General features: G+C 44.8%; 1 protein-coding gene across 3 annotated transcripts in view; it reads right to left on the bottom strand.

The window, feature by feature from the left end:
* Positions 1-22,349, bottom strand: part of LOC122806287 (probable E3 ubiquitin-protein ligase makorin-2) — a 981,697-nt gene that overhangs the window by 373,218 nt on the left and 586,130 nt on the right. For all 3 annotated transcript variants that reach the window (XM_044076580.1, XM_044076578.1, XM_044076579.1), the window contains exon 5: positions 3,284-3,486. In XM_044076580.1, the coding sequence (XP_043932515.1) occupies positions 3,284-3,486 (203 nt within the window). The remainder of the gene's footprint in view (positions 1-3,283; positions 3,487-22,349) is intronic.

Below are 22,349 nucleotides of genomic sequence, written 5' to 3'. Positions count from 1 at the left end.
CTCCTACTTCCTACTTATAGCAGCAGATGCTATTGCTTATCCTATTAGCATCTTAATCAATCGCTCCATCCATGAATGCATTGTACCCCAATTGTGGAAGCAAGCATTCATAATCCCCTTACATAAAGGAGGCAACAATTGCAACATAAGTAACTTTCGTCCCATTGCTATTCTGTCCCCCATTTCTAAACTTCTAGAAAAGTGTATACACCTTCAACTTCTGCCACATCTCTTAGACAACAACCTGCTAACCCCTACACAACATGGATTTAGGCCAAATCATAGCACCATGACAGCCCTGTTGGCCTTCCTTGAGACTGTTAACACAGCACGAGATTCCGGTCACATCGTCTCCACCTTACTACTTGACCTCTCCAAAGCCTTCCATACCATTTCACATAACTTGCTCTTAACCAAACTGTCAGAACTTAACCTCTCTCCCTCTACCATAAACTGGTTCTCCAGCTATCTATCAAATAGATACCAAGCTGTAATATGGAAAAAGGCCACTTCCCCATTCCTCAGTACCCTTACTGGAGTTCCTCAAGGTTCTATTCTTGGTCCCCTCCTCTTTAATATATTTATCAATGATTATCACAAATCTATCCCATTTGCAAACATCATCCAATATGCAGATGATTCAACCATCATCTGCTCTGCCACTTCCCCTCTCTGCTCCAAAACTTACTCAGGAAGCTTTTTCAATTACTGAACATTGGATGAAATCAAATCACTTAGCACTCAATGCCTCCAAAACAAAACTTATGGTATTTACTCCTCAAAATCCACTTCCTTCGACATGAACTCATTCTTAATTACCAGCCAAAATAACTCACCCCTTGAAATAGTGTCTGAAACTAAGCTACTTGGTGTACAGATTGACAATCAGCTTAGTTACAACTCACATCTTCAACTAAACATTAAAAAAACCCATCAAAAACTAGGTATGCTATACCGTCAGAACCAATACCTTACAAGTTCTTCCAAAATCACACTCGCTTCCTCTTTCTCATCCCTCTCTTCTCTATGGGGCTCCATTATGGACCAATCTTCAGACTTCTCTAAAAACAGCTTTCCTCCTGCTATAACAAAATTGCCAAATTCGCCAATAGCCATAGGTCCACTACTCATCACTGTTCCTCTCTCCATAAACTAAACTGGCTCAATTACAATCAACTCGTATATATACAGCTGACTTTTGCTTATAAGCTCATCCTCAGCCCTCTCTCTGTCCCTCCCTGTCTTCCGCCTTCAAAATGCACCTACCTAACAGAGTCTTAAGGTCTAACAATCAAAACTTACTACAAGTACATAAACCATCTCATCCCCAGGTAAGCACCTACTATCTTTTACTCTTGCTCGTCTCTGGAATTCACTTCCACCATCCATTCGACCTCCTCTAACCAGTACATGTTCAAAAATCTCTTCATTCATACCTAAGATCCCAATGGGATTGTTCTTGCTCCCTCCTCATAATTCTATGTTATCCCATTCTTCTTCCCATTCTTCTTCCCATATACGATACATAACTCTTCCTATCTAAGCTATTGCCCTTAGAATACCTACCCTGTAATGCAAGTCTATACAACTTTTTTGAATGCATAAAACATTACTCTTTTAACTTATTCCCCTGACATTTATTCCACATCAGATTGCATTGTTTTGAATGCTTCTTGAATTTTTGAACCTAAATGTATTAAATGTTTTTATCTTTTACTCTGTATAAGTATTATTGTAATTTTTGCATGTACCTGTTTTTGTCTGTATTTGGAGCTTTTCTCCCCAGGACTCCATTGAAAACGGGTTCTTTTGGCCCAATGGACTATCCTGGTAAACCAACTGCAAATAAATAAATAAATAAATAAATGTACGTACCACAAAATTTTTCATCTCTACACTGACCAGATTGCCTCACATTGAACAGACTCTGCATGTGATGTCGGAAAATTAAGTGCCCTCTTCACTCATCGAACCTTTAAAGGTTAGACCACTTCTTTATTAACCTCCCAACAAACATGTCAAAACCAAGAGGACACTTAGCTAGGATCTGGCCCCTGTGGCCTGGCAACATACAGGAATTCTTTTCCATAGAGAAACTTCCTGTTCCTGGGTCTTCCGACCTATGAAGTAGGACATCCTTGTCTAGCAGCTGCTGACCCTGAGGATTAAGAACCAAATTCAGAGTCCCTTCACCAAACCAGTGACATACACGGATAAACTCTCAACTACAGCCCAGCCAACCTGGGTTCTATCAGCTGCTCGGGAGTCTGACTGCAGCAGTGAGGGAAGGGTGTGCATAGACATTCCTAGCAGCGATCTATGCTGGAGGCTACAGACGCTGACCTCATGGAAGGATATAGCCCAGAGGGAAATATGGTGGGAAAAAGCCCGAGCTGCTGCAGAGGCAAGGAAAACTGCTGCATGTCCTTTCTACACACCTGTCCCTTGTGCACAACCACTGTCCTTAGTATGAAGGGGGAACTGTAGGTTAAATAAAAAGGGAAACACCCTGGAAGGTATCAATATTACACTATACACCCTTGGGCTCCCTGATCAGCTCCAGCTTTACTGGGGTAGGCCAGAGGAGTTGAAGTTGGTATATTCAACAATTGATAGGGCACAGGGATATCAGGCCGTAGGATGACAGAAGTGAAATTTTACAGTTAAAGAAAAGGTAAAAATACAATGAAAGCTATGCAAACTTTACAAAAACTTACCCCAACAAGTCAATGCAGAGTTCTGAACACAGGCAGCAACATTATTTTTTTTTTTATTTTACATTTACCGGGCTAGTCCAACTGGATACATGTCCATTTTCAGTGGAGGCCCGGGGAGAAAAGCTCCGCTAGTATTCTATAGTATTATCCACTGTATTGCTGTGTTTTCCCTATTTTTGACAAACTCCTATATATTTAAACTGCAATAATAAAAGCCTTTACTTCTTTGGTATCATTAAAGTCATGCATGTGCATAATTTGTTTCCCGATTTCTACTGTGGAATGAAAATACCTAAACAGACTGTAGAACAGCTAATCCAAGAACTGTGTGCATCAGATTGTGACCAGTTAGTTATCCTATCTAATGTAAGGCAAGGTAAATTAGAAGTAAATAAATAAGTATGCATCTAAAGGATCCCATTCATGCAGCCAAATTAAACCTACAAAGACATGTCCAAACAGTTCAACAAAACTATGTTGTACGTTAGGTCACTTCAGACTTGTGCAACACCATCAGCAGTACCACAGACTGGCATCTTTCAGTTCTTCCTAAAACTATTACTCACTTGATGATCTCGTTTTTAAAGTCCTTGCTGTTCCTCCACTTACGAATGCAGCCCAAACAATAAGGATGGTTACAGTTTGGAAGAATTCCAAAACAACGCTCTTCGGGAATGGGCTTCTCATGCACTTTGTCCATACATATTCCACAGACAACCTCTTTGCTTCCATCTATAGAAGAGCTGGGCAAACTTAGGTCCGAAACAACCTGGAATGAAATACAACTCTGTTAAAAGTTAAGGCAGAAGTTACCGCTAAGAAACACTGGAAGAAAGCTGCCAAGAACAATAACTTTTTCTAGTACTTTTAAATCTGATGGTTTAGCTGCAACAGGTGTATCTGGTCTTTACTGGACCTCAGTAATAATGCTCACTGTTCTGGAATGATTTTACAAGCTTAAACATTTTTAATCAACATTTGTGTAACAGTCAATTTTATTTGTACTCGCATATTCAACTGCAAAAAATTTAAAGGAAAAAAAAACTTTAAGCTCCAAAAGCAAAGGAACCATAGTACTGTACTCAAACACTCAGTACAGTACTAAATCCAATCTGGCCCCACTAAATGCTAAGAAAAAAGAAGTTGTGTTCTCACCATAGTGTTTTATTGTCAATCACTGTTGAGTTAAATTCCAATCCTCAAAGTACAGTTGTGTACACTTACATCAATGCAGATGTTAGTGTATTCATTGTTGCAGTCATCACATTTGGGTTATCCCTGTCAGGGTAGCCCTCAGACAGCCCGAATACCAGACACTTAGTACTTTTGTCGGTTGCTGCTGCTTGAGGACTGACGTCAGGGTAGTCAGTGGTATAAAGTAAGGCAGCAGATGCCAGTAGCCTCCAAAGTAGGAGGCCAGGCTCTGGTGGAAGAAAAGTACAGTTTTGTACCTACCATAAATGTAGATGTTCGAAGATCCACATTGCTGCAGTCCTTACACTTGGGTAGTCCGCTGTCCTCGGTCGGCCCGAATATCAAAGTATAAGGCTGACGTCGGTCAGGGCGCATTTGACTGACATCAGGACGACAGGGTACAAATGCGCATGACCGACGTCATATCCTCAGTCTTTTCTTGCCCCAGATGTCAGAAGACCCTAAAAATAAAGGTCAAAACCAAAAGACAGCAAACAACCAACCAACCACCCTTGCACTAACTATATGTACAATATATACAATATACACAAAATGTACAACCCAACCCACACAACCGCCTCTAACTACAGAGGGGAAGGAGGGAGGGTAAATTGGACTGCAGCAATGTGGATCTTCGAACATCTACATTTATGGTAGGTACAAAACTGTACTATGTTCTTCATCTCACATTGCTGCAGTCCTTACACTTGGGTAGAATCCCAAAGCAGAGGAAAGGGAGGATGGCTAACTACAAGGAAGCAGGAGCTGCCAAAATGCCCTGCAAAACAGCAGTGGCAAAACCAGCCCTGGACTTAGAGTAAAGTGGCAGGTGATAATGCCTAGAAAAAGTATGCACAGAACTCCAAGTAGCTGCCTCCAAAATATCCTTGGTTGCCACCCCTCAAAAAGCTGTTGAAGTGGCAGTAGCCCTAGTGGAATGAGGCCTAATCCCAGCTGGAATCTCCTTGCCATGATGGGAATAACAGAAAGCAATGCAAAACCCAATCCACTTAGAAATAGTTTGTTTTGATACAGGCTTGCCCTGAGAACTCAAAGCAAAAGAAACAAACAACTGCTGAGACTGCCTGAACCCTTTAGTTCTGTCCAAATAATAACGCAACTGCCTGTGGACATCTAAAGTGTGCAAAATTTTTTTCCCCTTTATTTTGGGGATTTGCATAAAAAGTAGGCAAATGAATAGTTTGGTTTAAAGCCACACTAGAAACCACCTTAGGCATAAAGGAAGGATTAGTACGTAATGATACCCTATCCTTATGGAAAATCAAGAAAGGCTCAACTGCCATAAGGGCCTGTAATTCAGAAACCCTTCTTGCAGAGGTAATGGCCAACAAAAAAGCAGTCTTCCATGATAAATATTTCAACTCAGCAGTAGCTGCAGGCTCAAAAGGTTGTAGAGTGAGTTTCTCCAACACAAAATTGAGATCCCAAGCAGGAGTAGGAGCTCTTCGTGGGGGTCTTATATTCTTTGCCCCTCTAAGAAATTGCTTGAACAAAGGATGAGAAAACAATGGTGGGTTGCAATCATAGTGAGCTGAAATTGCTGCAGCATGAACTTTAATAGAAGAGAAAGACAAACCTTTGTCCAGTAACTCCGTAAGATATTGAAGAGCCACACACAAATTAGGCTCAGAAACATCAAAATCTTTTGCTGCACTCCAAAACAAAAATCTCTTCCATTTGTCAGCGTACAGTTTCCTTGTACTAGGCCTCCTAGCTTCCAAAATAACATTCAAAACTTGCTGAGGAAGTGGAGGCCCACTATGGTTCAAAACAGAATATGCCAGGCTGTTGGGTGCAGAGAGTGAAGCTTGACATTTAGCAAATGGCTGTCCTCCTGCGACAACAGGTGTGGGATCGAAGGCAAAGGCCATGGAGGCTTCCGTACCAGACTTCTCAGTAATGGGTACCAGTGTTGTCGAGGCCAATCCGGAGCTATTAAAATCATCCTTGGCTTGTCCTGTCTGACCTTTAGAAGTACCTTTGGGAGGAGAGGCAGAGGTGGAAAGGCATACACATGAAGATTGCTCCAATTGAAAGAAAGAGCATCCACTTTCCAAGCTGTGGGATGAAACCTTTTTGTGCAAAACTTTGGCAGCTGATGGTTTTAGTGGAGAAGCGAACAGATCTATGTCTGGAGTTCCCCATGACACTGTCAATTTCTGAAATACATGAGGATCCAATTTCCACTGTGGGGATCCATAATTCGCCTGCTCAACACATCTGCTAAGGAGTTCTGTGCTCCTGGCAGAAACCTTGCCTGAAGATTGAGCTGTAAACAGAGCAGTCTCCCACAAAATCATTGCTTGCCTGCATAGAGGATAAGAATGTTCCCCTTGCTTGTTGATGTACCACATGACAGTTGTGTTGTCTGTTAGAATCAACACCTGCCCTGGAAGAAGTAATTCCTTGAAAGCAATTAATGCAAACTGGACTGCTAACATCTCCTTCATGTTGATATGTAGATGTTGTAGTCTGACAGGCCACTTGTTTTGTATCCACTTTCCATTTAGATGAGCTCCCCAAGCTTTGTCTGAGGCATCTGTCGTTAAAATCTGACTCGCCTCTGGCCGGGTCACAGAGAGTCCCTTGTTTAGGTGACATTCCTGAGCCCACCACAAAAATTCCTTTTGAATGCAAGGTAATATTTGAATGACAGTGTCTAGATCCTGGCAGTGCTGTGTCCATACATTTTGAGATACCATTGTAGCTTCCTCATATGCAGTTTGGCATTGGGAAGCACCAGAATACAAGATGCCATGAACCCTAAGGCTTGAAGGACTGTCCTTGCAGTCAGCCCGGACTGATGAGATAGTTGATGGAAGTAAAGGGATAGACTCTTTTGTTTGTCCGGGGTTAAAAGGCCATCTGGGATGCTGTATTCAGTCTCACACCCAGAAAGCACATGTCTTGAGAGGGTACTAGACTGGACTTTATTTCGTTCACAGAATACCCTAGGCATCTTAGCACTGCTATCACATATTCCAAATGATGAAGAAGCTCTTCTCTTCCTTGAGCCAGAATTAGGCAGTCGTCCAAATAAGGATAGATCTGTATTCCTTTTAGTCTGAAGAAAGCTATCACTGGAGCCAGAACTTTCGTGAACACTCTGCCCGCAGTAGATAAGCCAAAGGGCAATGCAGAGAACTGATAGTGAGAAGTCCCAGCTCGAAAACGCAGATACTTTCTGCAACTTAGTCTGATAGGAACATGAAGGTAAGCCTCCTTGAGATCCAAAGTTACCATCCAATGATCTTTGCCCAGCAGAGGTAAAAGCTGCTGCAACGTCAACATTTTGAACTTGGGAATGTCCAGATAAGTGTTGAGGATAGATAAATCCAAAATTGGTCTCCACGTGTTCCCCTTCTTTGGTACTAGGAACAGGCGAGAATAAAATCCTAGGCCCACTTCTGGCAGAGGGACCGGCTGTATGGCCCCTAGTTGGAGTAACAGAGAAACCTGTTTGTGAGCCTCTATTCTTTGTGGAGGAGGGACGTCTGGCATGCCTTTGAAAGGAGGCAAGGTATGGAAATAAAACCTGTAGCCGTGGTGTATGATATCCAATACCCATCTGTCCTGGGTAATTAAACTCCAATTTTCTTTGAAAAGTGCCAACCTTCCTCCCAAAGGTGCTGCCAGGCAGGCAGGCTCTGGCAGCTGAAAAGGTAGGTCATTGGGTCTGCTTACGAAAGGACTGACCCCTGCCCTCACCCGAAGCCTGTGCAGGAGAACTCCCTGTTCTAGGCCTGAAAGAGCCCTGGGCTCTGCCCTTACCACGTCTAGATCCACCCTTAGACTGTGAATCATAAGAGGGATACGTCCACCCTTTAGTAGGCCAATTTCTACTAAACTTTGGAGGCTGGACCTGCAAAAAATCTTTAACAGTCTGCATAGACTTAGCCTTGTCCTCCATTTTCTTTAAAACTGTCTCAACAGGAGGACCAAACAACACGTCAGATTGTAAAGGAGCATCTAAAATCCTTGTTTTAACATGTTCAGACAAATTCTGATCCCTCAGCCAGGCGTGCCTGCGAAGAACTGACCCAGTGGCAGCCACCCTAGACGAGGCCTGTACAGCATCAAAACCACATTGCAAAGAATGCTTACCCACCTGTTCAGAAACATGCACTAAATCTTGCAACTCCTTACAATCAATACCTACTGCCAGAGCATCAACCTTAGACTTCAATTGTGAAAGGAGATAATTTTGGTATTTCAACATGTGAAACTGGCAATTCAGAGCCCTCATAGCAAGAGTGGAAGAAGTATAGACTTTCTTTCCCCATCTATCCAAGGCCCTAGCCTCCTTGTCTGCAGGAACCGGATTCTTAATAACAGAAGCCTTAACACCTTTAGGCCCCTGGCTAATAGTTTCTGGGTCTGCCCTAGGACTCTTAAAAAGATACTTATGAGCTTCAGGCACCCTGTAATACCTATCCGGCTTAACAGGAGCAGGAGGCAAAGAATCAGGATTAAGAGAAGCTTCTGTAAAAACATCTTCCACTACATCCAAAACAGGAGGTATAGCCAAAGGCCTATGCTGGGGTAAAAACAGAAATTCCCTAAGCCTTTTCCTGGAATCAGAGAAGTCCTGACCTTCCCACTTAAAATGCTCCCTCATGGAATGAAGTGTTTCTGAAAAAGAAAAATCCTCAGGAGGAGTAGCAGAAGGAGTAGAATCATCCACATCAGAATCAGAATAAGGAGAGTACTCCTGCAAGTCTTCAGCGGAAGACTCTGAAACATCTGAAGCCTGCTCAAAACCCCCCAGCTCAGGCTCCACCCTAGGTCTCTTATCAGGAGGGGGCATAGAACCCCTAATCAAAGTAATCAAATCTTCCGCCATTTTAAGCATATGCTTCTTGGGCACAGTACCTGAAGAGCTAGGGGTAACACCAACTGAAGCTAAACCTGGCCTGCCCCTGGGGGAAGCCTTTGAAACAGAAGGAGAGGGCCTAGCCACCTTAGGAAGGGAGGGGAGTATAGTAAGATGAGAAGCCCCCTCAGCCTGACTAGTCTCCTGAGAGGCCACATCTTGCAATAATAAGGTTTCACCCTGGGAACACACAGAAACCTCCGGTGGAGCCACCGGCTCCACCGACACCTCTAAAGAACCGGCGTCTGGTACAGACGGTTCTTCAAGCCTAGGCTTAACTGCCTTGTCCTTGCCCTTCTTCGAAGAAGCGGGCGTCGGAGCATCCGACGGCATTTTATAGCTGCACCGCTTCCCAAAGACTAACCTTGCACAATCCAACCTTCTCTTTATAGTGCGTTTATTAAATCTAGCACAAGAGCGACAGCCAACAACGTCGTGCTCAGGCCCTAAGCAAGGAATACACAAAGTATGATAATCTCTATGCGGTATCTGTTTCCCACAAGAAATGCAATTAACTTTTTCTGACATCCGGTAAATGACTGAGGCAAGAAAAAACTAAAATATTCCCCAACGGGGTACTTAGCCAACTTTGAACTCGGTCTGAAACTTCTAAATCGAAAAATCTCAGAACGCCAACCGGCACTTGCAATACTGCTTCTGCATCGGACCATGCGGCAAAAAAGACTGAGGATATGACGTCGGTCATGCGCATTTGTACCCTGACGTCCTGATGTCAGTCAAATGCGCCCTGACCGACGTCAGCCTTATACTTTGATATTCGGGCCGACCGAGGACAGCGGACTACCCAAGTGTAAGGACTGCAGCAATGTGAGATGAAGAACATGTAATGTTGTGTACACTTACCATAGATGTTAGAGTGTATTCACTGTTGCTGTCATTACATTTGGATATGTTGGCAGGTTGCTCTCAGTCGGCCTGAATAACAGTCTTGGGTCCTGCGTTGGTTGCTGTCTCCTCTTCCATGAGGTCAGGGGTATAAAACATGCAGCAGACACCATTTTCATCAGTTTTTCTTGCCCCAGATGTCAGGTGCCCCCCAAATGGGGAGCAAAAATATATATAAACTGTAAATCTATAAATGCACATTTAGAAACAAACTTTACCTTCAATTAAAAGCAAATGCACCACAAAGGCTTTTGAGTATAGTGAAGGAAAGAAAAGGTATAGAATGGGGGGGGTAACCCGGACTGCAACAGTGAATACACTAACATGTACATTTATGGCAAGTGTACACAACTGTACTGTGTTAGTGTTTTCACTGTTGCAGTCATTACATTTGGGTCGAATCCCAAAGCTATGGATGGGAGGAAGGAAGTAAACAGCATTAGGATCGGCTACAAGGCCCTGCAGGACTGCAGTGGCAAAGCCTGCCCTGGATGTAGAGAAGAGAGGTAAATGATAATGCTGTGTGAATGTATGAACTGAGCTCCATGTAGCAGCTTCTAGAATGTCTTTGGTTGGGACCCCATTGAGAAAAGCTGCTGAAGTAGAGGCAGCCCTGGTGGAATGTAATCTGATCCCCTTGGGCACCGGGTTTACCATGGTGCAAATAGAAGAAACAAATGCAGTGGCTTTTCCATTCAGAAATCTGCTTTGATATAGCCTTCCCCTCTGATCCTGCAGCAAATGTTACCAGTAGTTGCTCAGACTTTTTTTTTGAGAGAGATTTGGTCCTGTTTAAGTAGAATCTTAGCTGTCTGTACATCCAATAAATGCAGAATCCGTTCCCCCTTGTTCTGCAGATTTGGGTAAAAAGTTGGCAGGTGAGCCACACTGGATACCACCTTAGGCATAAAAGAAGGATTGGTCCTGAGGGCCACCCTGTCCGGGTAAAAAATAATGAAAGGCTCCACTGCCATGAGAGCCTGTAGTTCTGAAACCCTTCTTGAAGTGACTGCCAAAAGAAAAGCTGCCTTCCAAGATAGAAATTTCATATCCGCAGTAGCTGCTGGTTCAAAAGGAGGCAAGGTGAGGTTTTTCCAGCACAAAATTGAGGTCCCATGCAGAAGTTTGTACTCTCCTGGGAGGCCTTAAATTTTTGGCCCCTCCGAGATGCTGTTTTAGCAGTGGATGAGAAAAGAGGGGAGGCTCTGTGTTGTAATGAGCAGAGATGGCAGATGCATGGATTTTTATTGAAAAAGATGGGCCCTTGTCAAGCATCTCAGTTAAGTATTGTAAAATCTGAGGACTATTGGGCTTTGTCTATTCCCTGTGCTTGGTTCCAAGCACAGAATCTCTTCCATTTATCAGCATAAGATTTTCTAGTACTAGGCCTTCTGGCTTCCAAAATGACATCACAGGTTTACCGAGATGCGGTTTGAATAATTAGTTGATTAACCATGCTGCAAGATTCAGAGCTTGGAGCAGAGTGTGCAGAATTTGATATTTTCTGCTGAGACCGTAGGTGAGGTGTTTGAGGCAAGTACCACGGAGGAAGGTGTGACATCTTCCTTAGATGCAGGCATCAGTGCTGGCGAGGACAGTCCAGAGCAATTAGGATCATTTTTGTTTTTTCCTGACTTTTAGGAGCAATTAGGATCATTTTTGTTTTTCCCTGTCTGACTTAGTAAGACCTTGGAGAGTAAAGGCAGGGGGGAGGCATAGACAGATAGGTTTTTCCAGCTGAAGGATAGAGCATCCACTTTCCATGCTTTTTTGCAATGAGTTCTTGTGCAGAATTTGTCCAACTGATAGATCTATTTGCCTCTCCCCACACTGTCTGGGCTCCCCCCATTTCTGTGTTAACATGCTGAAGATTTGTAGATTCAGTTTCCATTCGTGCAGGTCCAAAAGATTTCTGTTTAGGTCTGCCAGAGTATTTTGCTTTCCTGGCAGGAACTGAGCTTGAAGATGTATTTGGTAAGTCAAGGCTGTGTTCCACAAGGCTATGGCTAGTCCGCAAAGGGTGTAGGAATGTGTATACCCCTGCTTGTTTATGTACCACAACTGTGGTGTCAGTCTATCAGTAGTTGTCCTGGTTGAAGTAAGTCCTTGAAGGCTGTCAGAGCATTCTGAACAGCTAGCATTTATTTCTGGTTGCTATGCAGATGCATTTGGTTTGGGCTCCATTTGCCCTGAATGCATCTCCCTGCCAGGTGGGCCCCCCAAGCATAGTCTGATGCCTCTGTAGTTAGAGTTTGGGTGGCAAGGGGTAGAGTGAATGACAGTCCCTTGTTTTGGTGACATGTCTCTGCCCACCAAAGAAACTCCTGTTGTAGGCAGGGAATGAGAGGAATCAGTTTCCAGGCTGTGACAATGCTGACTCCATAAAATTTTAGGTACCATTGAAGCTTCCTCATATGCAGTCTCGCATATGGAATTAGTAGAATGCAAGATGCCATGAACCCCAAAGCCTGCTGAATTTGTCTTGCAGATAACTCTGTTTCTGTTGCCATTTGTTTGAAGTATGTTGCCAATTGCCTTTGGCATGAGGTAAGCCATCTGGGCAGTTGCATTCAAGCTTGCACCCAGGAATGTAATTATTTGAGAGGGTACCAGTTGTGATTTCTTTTCGTTTATGGTGTATCCTACGCATGCTAGAAGCCTTTTTACAAATGCCAGATGTTGAAGTGTCTTGTCCTCTGCTTGAATGAGACAATCATCCAGATAAGCATAAATTTGAAGGTTTGTCTGCAGAACGCAATTACTGGTGCCAGGCACTTTGTAAAGACCCTGGGAGCAGTAGATAAGCCAAAGGGCAGTGCAGAGAATTGGTAATGCAAAAAACCTGCTTTGAAGCAGAGGTATTTTCTGCACGATTCCCTTATTGGGGTATACAGCTATGCCTCAAGTCTAGAGGCACTAGCCAAGCATTCTTGCCTAGCATAGGCAGAAGCCATTGTAAAGTTAGCATTTTGAATTGTGGAATGTCTAGGAACGTGTTCAGAATCGATAAGTCCAGTATTGGACGCCATGAATAGTCTTTTCTGGGTAACAGGAAAAGTCTTGAATAAAATCCTTGTCCTTGTTCCTTTTCTGGTACCGGTTGAATAGCCTCCATATCCATGAGGGCCGTGACTGGTTTCTGGGCCTCTGCCCACTGGTTTTGTGGCAGATCCAGCCATCCGTCTGGAATTGGCAAAGTATGGAAATAAAATCTGTACCCCTGGGATACTATGTTTAATACCCACTTGTCCTGGGTAATTAACTGCCAATTTTGAGTATGAAGTGCTAATCCCCCCCCCCCCCCCCCCAGGGGCTGCCAAAAGATAAGTGCTTGGAGATGGTAGAGGAAAGTCATTGAGACTTCTTACTGTACGGTTGTGCTTTGTTTCCCCCAGATTTGGAGGTGGAGGCACCCCATTGCTTGGACTTTTAAGAACCCTGTGATTGACATCTGGAGCCTTTTGAGCCCCTGGGTTTGCCCAGAGTGGCTCTGTTGGACACAGGAAAGGATCAGTTTTTAGTTGGCCAGTGCCTACTGAACATGGGTGGCTGCACTTGCAAGAAATCTTTTACAGCTTGCATAGATTTAGCTTTGCCTTCCATTTTCTTTAAAACCTCTTCTGCCTTATTACCAGAGTATCATGGTGTAAAGGGGCATCCAACAGTTTAACTACCATGATCACTTGGGCTTCAGGCCAGTTATTTTACATTAAGAAGGTTCGTGGTCTGCACTCTTGTGGGAGAAGAGGCTGGACTCTGCCCTTCTGAGCTGGGAATTTCTGGTTAGAGGTTTATAGTGCCTGAATATCTGAACTGTATCTTACTGAAATTGGTACACCTTGTTTGCTCTAGCATAGACTAGATTCAGGCCTGCTGAATCTAGCTTTGTTTATATGCTTGTTGTTTGTTTGCTTGTTATTTCCCTGGAAGCTAATTCCACCTAATACGCGGCTTCTCAGCACTTCTGTGGATCACTAGTGATATCTGCATTGCTTACTGTACTAGTTCCTTGTTTCACATGAAAGAAAGTTACTGTTTGTCGTTTTTGCATTTAGTTACTTGTAACACATTGCACTCAAGTTACCTGGCACTTGCTCACTATAGCAATTATATAAGTCAGCACTAAAAATTAAAAGCACTACACCCTCACTCCCCACTGGCCCTTGTTTTCAATTAAGGAATTCCCAATATTATTCTAGCATGTCCAAAGGTCAGTTGTCAATCTCCTCTCCGGTCCAGCTGGTGAATCTGGGAATCTTGAGGCAATGTTATAACTGCCTCATGTACACAGACAACCCTCTCCTCCTCCCACATAACAAATACTTGCAAGAGATGCAGCTATTTAGCCAAACTGGAGGCTGAGCTCTCAACTCAGGACTGGCAAGACCAGACAGCAGGAGAAGGCAACTACACACACCACAAAACCAGCCTCACATAATGCTACCACACCACTGAATCAAACACAAACACACAAAGACATACTCGGAGGCTCTGAGTAAAAATTTACCTAAACAGCAGAGGCCTCCAAAGCAGACACCCAAACAACCGCTACCTCAAGACACCCCACAAGCAACACATAAACCACAAAAGCAGTGTGCAAAGCAGTCACAGCCCTTAAGGCCAAATACAACACCAAACATACTTGTCATAGGTGACTCCATAGTCAGACACACTGACGTCCCACTCACCAGGCTGAACAAGGAGAGGGTCACAGTAAGTTGCCTATCTGGCGCTAGAATCCGCCACATAACAAGCACTCTGGTCACTCCACGGCAAGTACAAATATGACAGTCATTGTCCATGCTGGTGTGAACGACCCGAGACGTACCTCCCTGGACTACATGAAAAGAGACAGAGGAGCTCTCTGATTATGTAGCCCAGGCAGGTATGACCCTGACCCTGAGCAGTATCCTTCCTTCACCAAGAATGATGCCACAATATAGAGACAAGATGATCAGCTTTAACAATTGGCTTAATGTCTGGTGTTATTCAAAGGGGATCCAGTGTCTGCCTGGGATGACATGCTTGACAAGCCACGCTGCTTCGCAAGGGACAGCTTGCACCTGTCACCCCTGGGATTCCGGATATTGGCTAAGGCTCTTGCCACCCCCATAGTGCCTTTAGGCAAGGCTCAAATTCTAAACCTACCACCCTAGAAAACAAAAATGGGAAGAAACTGAGGGTAATGCTGCTCAATGCCAGAAGTCTAAATCTCAAAATGCACACACTCGAGGCCCTTCTCAGTATGGAGAACATTGATGTCTGTGCTGTAACTGAAACCTGGTTCAAGACTCCTGAGAGCACCCCGGCACTATTAGGTTTTACCTCATATCATGCGTTCCAGCCCCAAAACCCGGACCACACCACAAAAGGAGGGGGTGTATCCATATTCATAAAGGATACCCACACCTCCAGGTTGGTGGCAACGCACAAAGCTTCGGAAACCATCCAGGTGCAACTAACCATAGGCAAATATGCTCTACAAATTGTAGCATGCTACAGGCCACCCTCTCAAACTCAGGAACCCCACACAACCTTCCTGAAGACACTGGAGGGTATAAATGCATCTCCAAACACCATCATATTGGGTGACTTCAACTACCCGAATATAGACTGGGAACATTACTCAAGCCCTAACTTTCTAGCCCAACGGTTCCTGGAGTTCATAAATTCAAATGCCATGGAACAGCTTAGCCACTGTTCCCACGAGAGGAGAAAATATACTAGATCTCATTATCACAAACATGGGGACAAAATGCTCCACACCGGAAGTATATCCCTCATTGGTGAGATCTGATCAAACTAATCTCACTGGAAATCCACATCCCGCCCCCACCCCAAACAAAAAGACCACAGTGAAGAACTTCTCTAAAGCAAACTTCACACTACTCAAGACTGGTGTGGTATCCTTCAAGGCCCCTGAGCCAGTGGAAACCACAACCCAAGCTGCGGAAGCCCTTACAAATGCCTTCTATGAACACCTTCAGGACTGCATGGATCAGGCAATCCCAAATAAAACCAAGACTCTTTCCACAAAGGACAAACGTCCAGTCTGGTGGACCCCAGCCATTAACCAACTTTAAAATAAGAGGAGAAAGCTATTACATGATGGAACAAAACCCATAAAAGGGAAGTCACCCCTGATCATTTAGTAAAAAAATACGAGCACTCAAAATCAACTAAGGCCAATTTTGAGAGAAAAATTGCCATGGATTCAAAGGACAATCATAAGGCCTTTTTCAGCTATGTTAGGAACCTGGGTGGAAACTCCCAGATATGCTCAGAATTAGTCCAAAATGATACAAAAATCACTGAACCCACAGACATTGCCAACATACTGGCAGACAGGTTCAGTGCAAACTTCACCCCCCTCTCCCCCCCTAAAGGAGAGATAATTATCCCAGCAGAGTGTAGCCTCTCAGACATCTCAAATGCGCAGGTGAAAGCTGCTCTCTCCAAAGCTAAAAACACAGCATCAATGGGACCGGATGGTGTCCCTGGCTGTGTGCCACACGAGCTAAATGAGGAATTAAACCCGCACATAAGGCAGCTGTTTAATCTCAGCCTTACCACAGGATACATGCCCAAGGAGTGGGGTATGGCAACTGTGGTCCCACTCCACAAAGGCGGTGCCTCTACGGACCCTGGTAATTACCGCCCCATAAGCTTAACAAGTCTAGTCTGCAAAGCTATGGAGAGGATCATAATGGCGCTCATAAACAAAGATATAGGGGACTTGCAGACATTGGACCCGACCCAGTTTGGCTTCGTCAAGGGCAGATCATGCCTTTTGAACTTGGTCGACTTCTTCGAAACAGTCACCAAGGCCATTGATGAGGGAAAGGCAGTCCATACAGCCTACCTTGACCTTGCAAAGGCCTTCGACACAATACCCCACTCGGGTATTGTAGAAAAACTTACCAGCTTAAATGTAAACCCATATGTCACAAGATGGGTTGCAAACTGGCTTAAGGACAGAACCCACAGGGTTAGAGTTGCTGGCGCTATGTCAGACTCCAAGCCGGCCACAAGTGGTGTCCCACAGGGCTCGGTCCTTGGCCCCCTATTGTTCGGCATCTACTTCTCAGAAGTACAGGCCAACATGGGAGGACTTTGGCTGACAAAGTTTGCAGACTGCAAACTGGGCGCCATAGCGGAAAGTGCATCGGACACTGATATCCTTCAGAAGGGACTCATGGAAACAGATAGCTGGTGCAAGAGCCATGGCCTGAAGTTAAACGCCAAAAAATGTAAAGTCATACCCTTTGGGAAAAACAAGGTAACCCCAAGCTACCATATAGGTGGCAATCCACTAAGCACAGAAGAGGTTATCAGGGACCTGGGGACCCAGGTTGACAGTGGCCTTTCTTTTGACACTCGCGTTGCTAAAGTGGTTAGAAAGACCTTCTACATTGCCCACCTGATCATGAAGGGATTCACATCCAGATCTACTGAGGTCATTGTTCCCCTGTACTCTTCACTTATCAGACCAATGATAGAGTACAATGCCCCATTCGGGATGTATCTCACCAGACATCTGCAGCAATTGGAGAAATCCCAAAAGTTCCTCACCAAAAGAATAAAGGGACTCCAAAATCTGTCATATGCTGCCAGATTGAAGAAACTCCAGCTCTATTCAGTTGCATACCGTCTGCTCAGTGGTGACATGTGCCCGACATACAAGGCCATGTCCAACCCGGAATTAATGGACATGCTCCACCTCAAAAAATCCAAATCCACCAAAACCACTAGAGCAAGCGACTTGAACCTTAGCACGGATATAAATAGGACGTGATGGAGGGATAGATTCATCACTCAGACTCCCTATGCTGTGGAATAAAATCCCGATCCATGTGAGGCAGAGCACCTCGCTGGCTCTGTTCAAGAGAAATCTTGACCTGTGGATGGGAGATCGTAGGTTTATCCCGGGAATCATCTCTGTCACTGCTGGACAGAGGCACAACAAACTAATGGGCACAGTATTTTTTCATACAAGGGGTGGCGTAAGCCACAAAAATTTGGGCTAGGCTTATAAATGCCTTAGGGCAGATAGCCTAGTATAAACCTATGAACCTATGATCAGGCAGATTTTGCTCCTCGAGTCAGGCATGCCTTCTAATCACAGAATCCAGTAACAGCGGCCCTACAAGAGGCCTCCAAGGAATCAAAACCACACTGCAAAGTATGCTTTCCAACCTGTTCTGCTGAATGCAATAAATCCTGTAACTATTTTCTATACAATCAGAAATAATCATTCTGTTTCAGTAGGCACATAACATGTTGATATTTAAGCATATGAAACTGGCAGTTTAAAGCCTGATTGCCAAGGCTGCAGACGTATAAACCTTCTTACCCCATCTATCCAGCGCCCTGGAAGCTCTATCAGAAGGGGTAGGATTTTTGGCAGTAGAAGCCTCAACACCCTTGGGACCCTGAGAAATAGTCTCAGGATCAGCAGCTGGATTTTTGAAAATAAATTTGTGGGCGTCAGGAACCCTGTAATATCTGTCTGGCTTGCTAGGAGCCGGAGGCAGTGAATCAGGAGCCATGCTCGATTCCAAGAACACAATGTCCAATACAGGAGGTATAGCCAAAGGCCTATGCTGAGGAAGAAAATCCCTATGCCTCTTGATTCAGAGATGTCCTGACTCTCTGCGAAAATGTTCCCGTAAAGTATGCAAAGTCTCTCCAAAAGAGTAAGCCTCAGGAGGAGATGCAGATGGGATGGATTCTGCTGCATCAGAATCCTCATAGGGTGGAATATAAAATTCCTGATCAGAAGAAATAGAAACCTGATCTGAAGATTCATAATCAGTGCCTTGCCTAGGCCTCTTAGCAGGGGGGGGTTGGGAACCCCTGATCAAGGTAATTAAATCCTCAGGCATTTTGATCTGTTTTTTAGGAATAGGTGCCTGAGCACGTGGCTCATGAGTCGTTTTGACATAGAAGTTGTTTTTGACCTTGGTTTTGTTACTGGCGTTGGTTTAATGTAAAAATGTTGAGGCCTGAAAACACCCTCAGAAGCCGGTGCCTGCTCAGCGGCTCCGGACCCATCCAAGGGAGACATCCACTGGTTCAATACTTTGCGAATCTCACGGCATACTGGACTCAGAATGGGTCTCGGGAGAGGCCTGCAACTCAAAAGTAGCAGGCATCAGGGGCTGCGAAAGCACCTCACTGAGTACCAGCGAACCAGCGAATGGCTTAGAAGCTTAGTCATCTGTTTTGGACCTAAACGGTCTTTTTCCTTGCGTTTTTTGTGAACTCCAATACAGTTGGATTGCTAACAGATGACATTTCAGGGTAAAACTTGAACCAAAATATTCAGAAGAAAAAATATAAAGACGCTTAATAGTGCGTTGGTTAAATTTAGCACAAACCAGACAGCAAGGCAGGCTGTGATCAGGGCCTAGGCAAGGAATACAGTACAAATGAAAATCCTTATGCGGTATTTGCTTCCCACAAGTAATGCAATTACTGTGACATCGGTAAGGAGCAAGAAAGTTTCACCAACGGGGTACTTCGCATTAGTTTTGAAGACTTTGGTTCTCAAACTCGAAAACGAAAATTTCAGGAGTCAGCCGACCAGCACTTGCTAACTGTTTCGGCACCGTGCAGCAAGAAAGACTGATGAAAATTGTATCTGCATGTTTTTATACCCCTGACGTCATGGAAGAGGAAACAGCAACCGATGCAGGACCCAAGACTTTTGTTATTCAGGCAGACTGAGGGCAACCTGCCAGCAGATTACCCAAATGTAATGAATGCAACAGTGAAACAAGAAAAACATCCCCACAAGTGGAAAATAAATATCAGTATATCCCTTGTAAGGAAAGAACAAGGAAGACTGGTAACGCAAGGAGAAAGGGAGGGAAACCAGGACTGCAACAGTGAGAACACTCCAACAGCTACATTTATGGTAAGTGTACACAACTGTACTATGTTCTTAGTGTTTCACTGCTGCAGTCATCACATTTGGGTAGATTCCCAAAGCTGAAAAAATGGGTGGAGGCAGTCACGGAAGCTAGGGGCCGGCTAGCATGCCCTGCAAGACTGCTGAAGCAAACCCTGCCCTGGATTTGGAGAAGAGAGCCAGGTGGTAATGGTTGGTAAAGTGTGAAAAGATGTCCAGCTGGCAGCCTCCAGGATGTCCCTGGTGGGGACTCCTCTGAGGAAAGCTGCAGAGCTGAAGGCTGCTCTGGTGGAGTGTGGCCTGACCCCCTTGGGGGGAAGCTTACCATGCGGTTTGTAGCAGAAATTGATGCAGTGTGCTATCCAGTTGGAAATGGTTTGCTTGGAGATGGCTTTGCCTTCTGCCCCTGTAGCAAAGCTAACAAGCAATTAATCAGACTTTCTGAAGGATTTAGTCCAGTCCAGATAGTACCTGAGCTGTCTGTGCACATCTAGAGAGTGAAGAATCATTTCCACCTTCTGGGATTGGGAAAGGTGGGCAAATTAATGGATTGGTCGAGAGCCACACTGGACACCACCTGGCCATGAAGAATGGGCTAGTTCTGAAGGATACCCTATAAGCATGGAAGATGAAGGGTTCCACAGTCATGAGTGCTTGCAGCTCAGAGACTTCTGAAGTGATGGACAGAAGGAAGGCAGTCTTCCAGGAGATAAATTTTAGCTCTGCAGGAGACGCTGTTTCAAAAGGAGACAGGGTGAGCTTTTCAAAGACAAAGTTAAGGTCCCAAGCCGGTGTTGGTGCCCTTCTGGGGGGGCCTCAAGTTGCTAGCCCCTCTGAGGTACTGTTAAAGGGTGTGAGAAAAAAACTGCTTGTTGGGAAAATAAGCAGAAATAGCAGAGGCATGAATTTTTAGAAGAGATACCAGTGTGTAGTAGGTTAGCAAAGTAATCCAGGATGAGAGGGGTGGAGGGATGTGCCATACTGGCCCCCTTAGCCTGTATCCACATGCAGAACCTTTTCCATTTGTCTGCACAAAACTTTTTGGTGCTAGGGCATCTGGCCTCATGGATCACATCCAGAAACTGTTTACTGAGGATGGCAGACTGGTTTGAGGTTAGGGAATAAGCCGCCAAATTGAGTCTGCAATTGGGGATGCATGAATTCCCCTTCCCTCTGGGTTAGGAGGTTTGGAATCTGAGGAAGATACCATGGAGGCAGCGGGGACAGGCTGGGCAGGAAGGGGTACCAGTGTTGGGGCCAGTCTGGGGCTATAAAAGTGGTCCTTGGTTTTTCCTCCCTTATTTTGAGCAGTACTCAGAGTATGACAGGTACGGGAGGAGGTTGACCCAGGGGAGGGACAGGTCATCCACTTTCCAAGCCATGCAGTGATGCTTCCTGGTGCAGAATTTGCTGAGCTGATGGTTGAGAGGACAAAGAGGTTGTCCTTCGAGGTTCCCCATTTTCAAGTTATTAGAGTGAAGGTACTTCTGTTGAGCTGCCACTCGTGTGGGTCCAGGAGGTTTTTGCTTAACTGGGGTCCCAGGGAGTTGACAGAACCTGGTAGGTATTGTGCTAACAGGTGTCGTAGCATGGAAGATGCTGTGAGCCAAAGGTTCTTGGTCAGCCTGCATACGAGGGCAGAAATGAGTCCCTCCCTGCTTGTTGATGTACCACATCACAGTGGTGTGGTCTGTTTTGATCAGGAGAACCCCTGGAAAGAGAAGGGGTTTGAAAGCTATCAAGGTGTGCTGCACAGTCATCTCTTTTTGACTGATGTGCAGGGGGGATTTGCTGTGGGCTCCATTGGCCTTGTATGTACTTTACGTCAAGGTATGCACGCCAAGCGTAGTCTGATGAGTCTGTGGCGAGGGTATGGGCAGCAGGGTGTGGGGAGAAGGGCAGTCCCTTGTTGTGGGAGCATGCGGTTGCCCACCAAAGAAATTCCTGAGGCAAGGAATTATAGAGTTTCCAGGTCTTGATAATGTTGACACCAAAAGCTCTTTAAATACCACTGAAGATTTCTCATATGCAGTCTGGCATATGGAATGAGGACTATGCAAGATGCCATGAACCCCAGAGCTTGCAGGATTTTCCTTGCAGAAAGTTGGGGCCTGGTGGCCAGTTGAGAGAAAGTACAGTTGTGTACACTTCCCATAAATGTAGATGTTGGAGTGTATTCACTGTTAAAGTCATTACATTTTGGTTATTTGCCTGCAGGTAGCCCTCAGTCGGCCTGAATATGAAAGTCTGGGATTCTTGCGTTGGATGCAATGTAATGACTGCAACAGTGAAACACGAAGAACATGTAGGCTGACAGGAAAATTTGTTTCTCTGGTGTAAGGTATGCCATCTGGGATGCTGCGTCCAGACTTGCTCCCAAGAAGATTATCCTTTGGGTGGGCACCGGTTTTGATTTCTTTTTGTTGACTGTGTACCCTAGGGAGGTTAGTAGGCTCTTTACAAAGGCCAGGTGTTTGAGCAGCTTTTCTTGGCTGTCTGCCTCAAAGTAGTCATCTAAGGGGGGATAAATTTGAATATTTGTGCCTACAAAAGGCAATGGCTGGAGCCATGCATTTTGTGAAAACTCTGGGAGCAGTACATAAGTCAAAGGGAAGCACAGAGGAACTTGGGTGTTGCGATCCTGCCCTGAAGCGGAGGTATTTTCTGCATGATTCCCTGATAGGAATGTGGGGATAAGCCTCTTAGATCCAGGGTGGCTAGCCAA

Source organism: Protopterus annectens, chromosome 7.part0 (assembly GCF_019279795.1).
Source record: "Protopterus annectens isolate FY-2018-M chromosome 7.part0, PAN1.0, whole genome shotgun sequence".
Lineage (NCBI taxonomy): Eukaryota > Metazoa > Chordata > Ceratodontiformes > Protopteridae > Protopterus > Protopterus annectens.
This window is presented reverse-complemented; position numbering and strand designations above follow the sequence as displayed.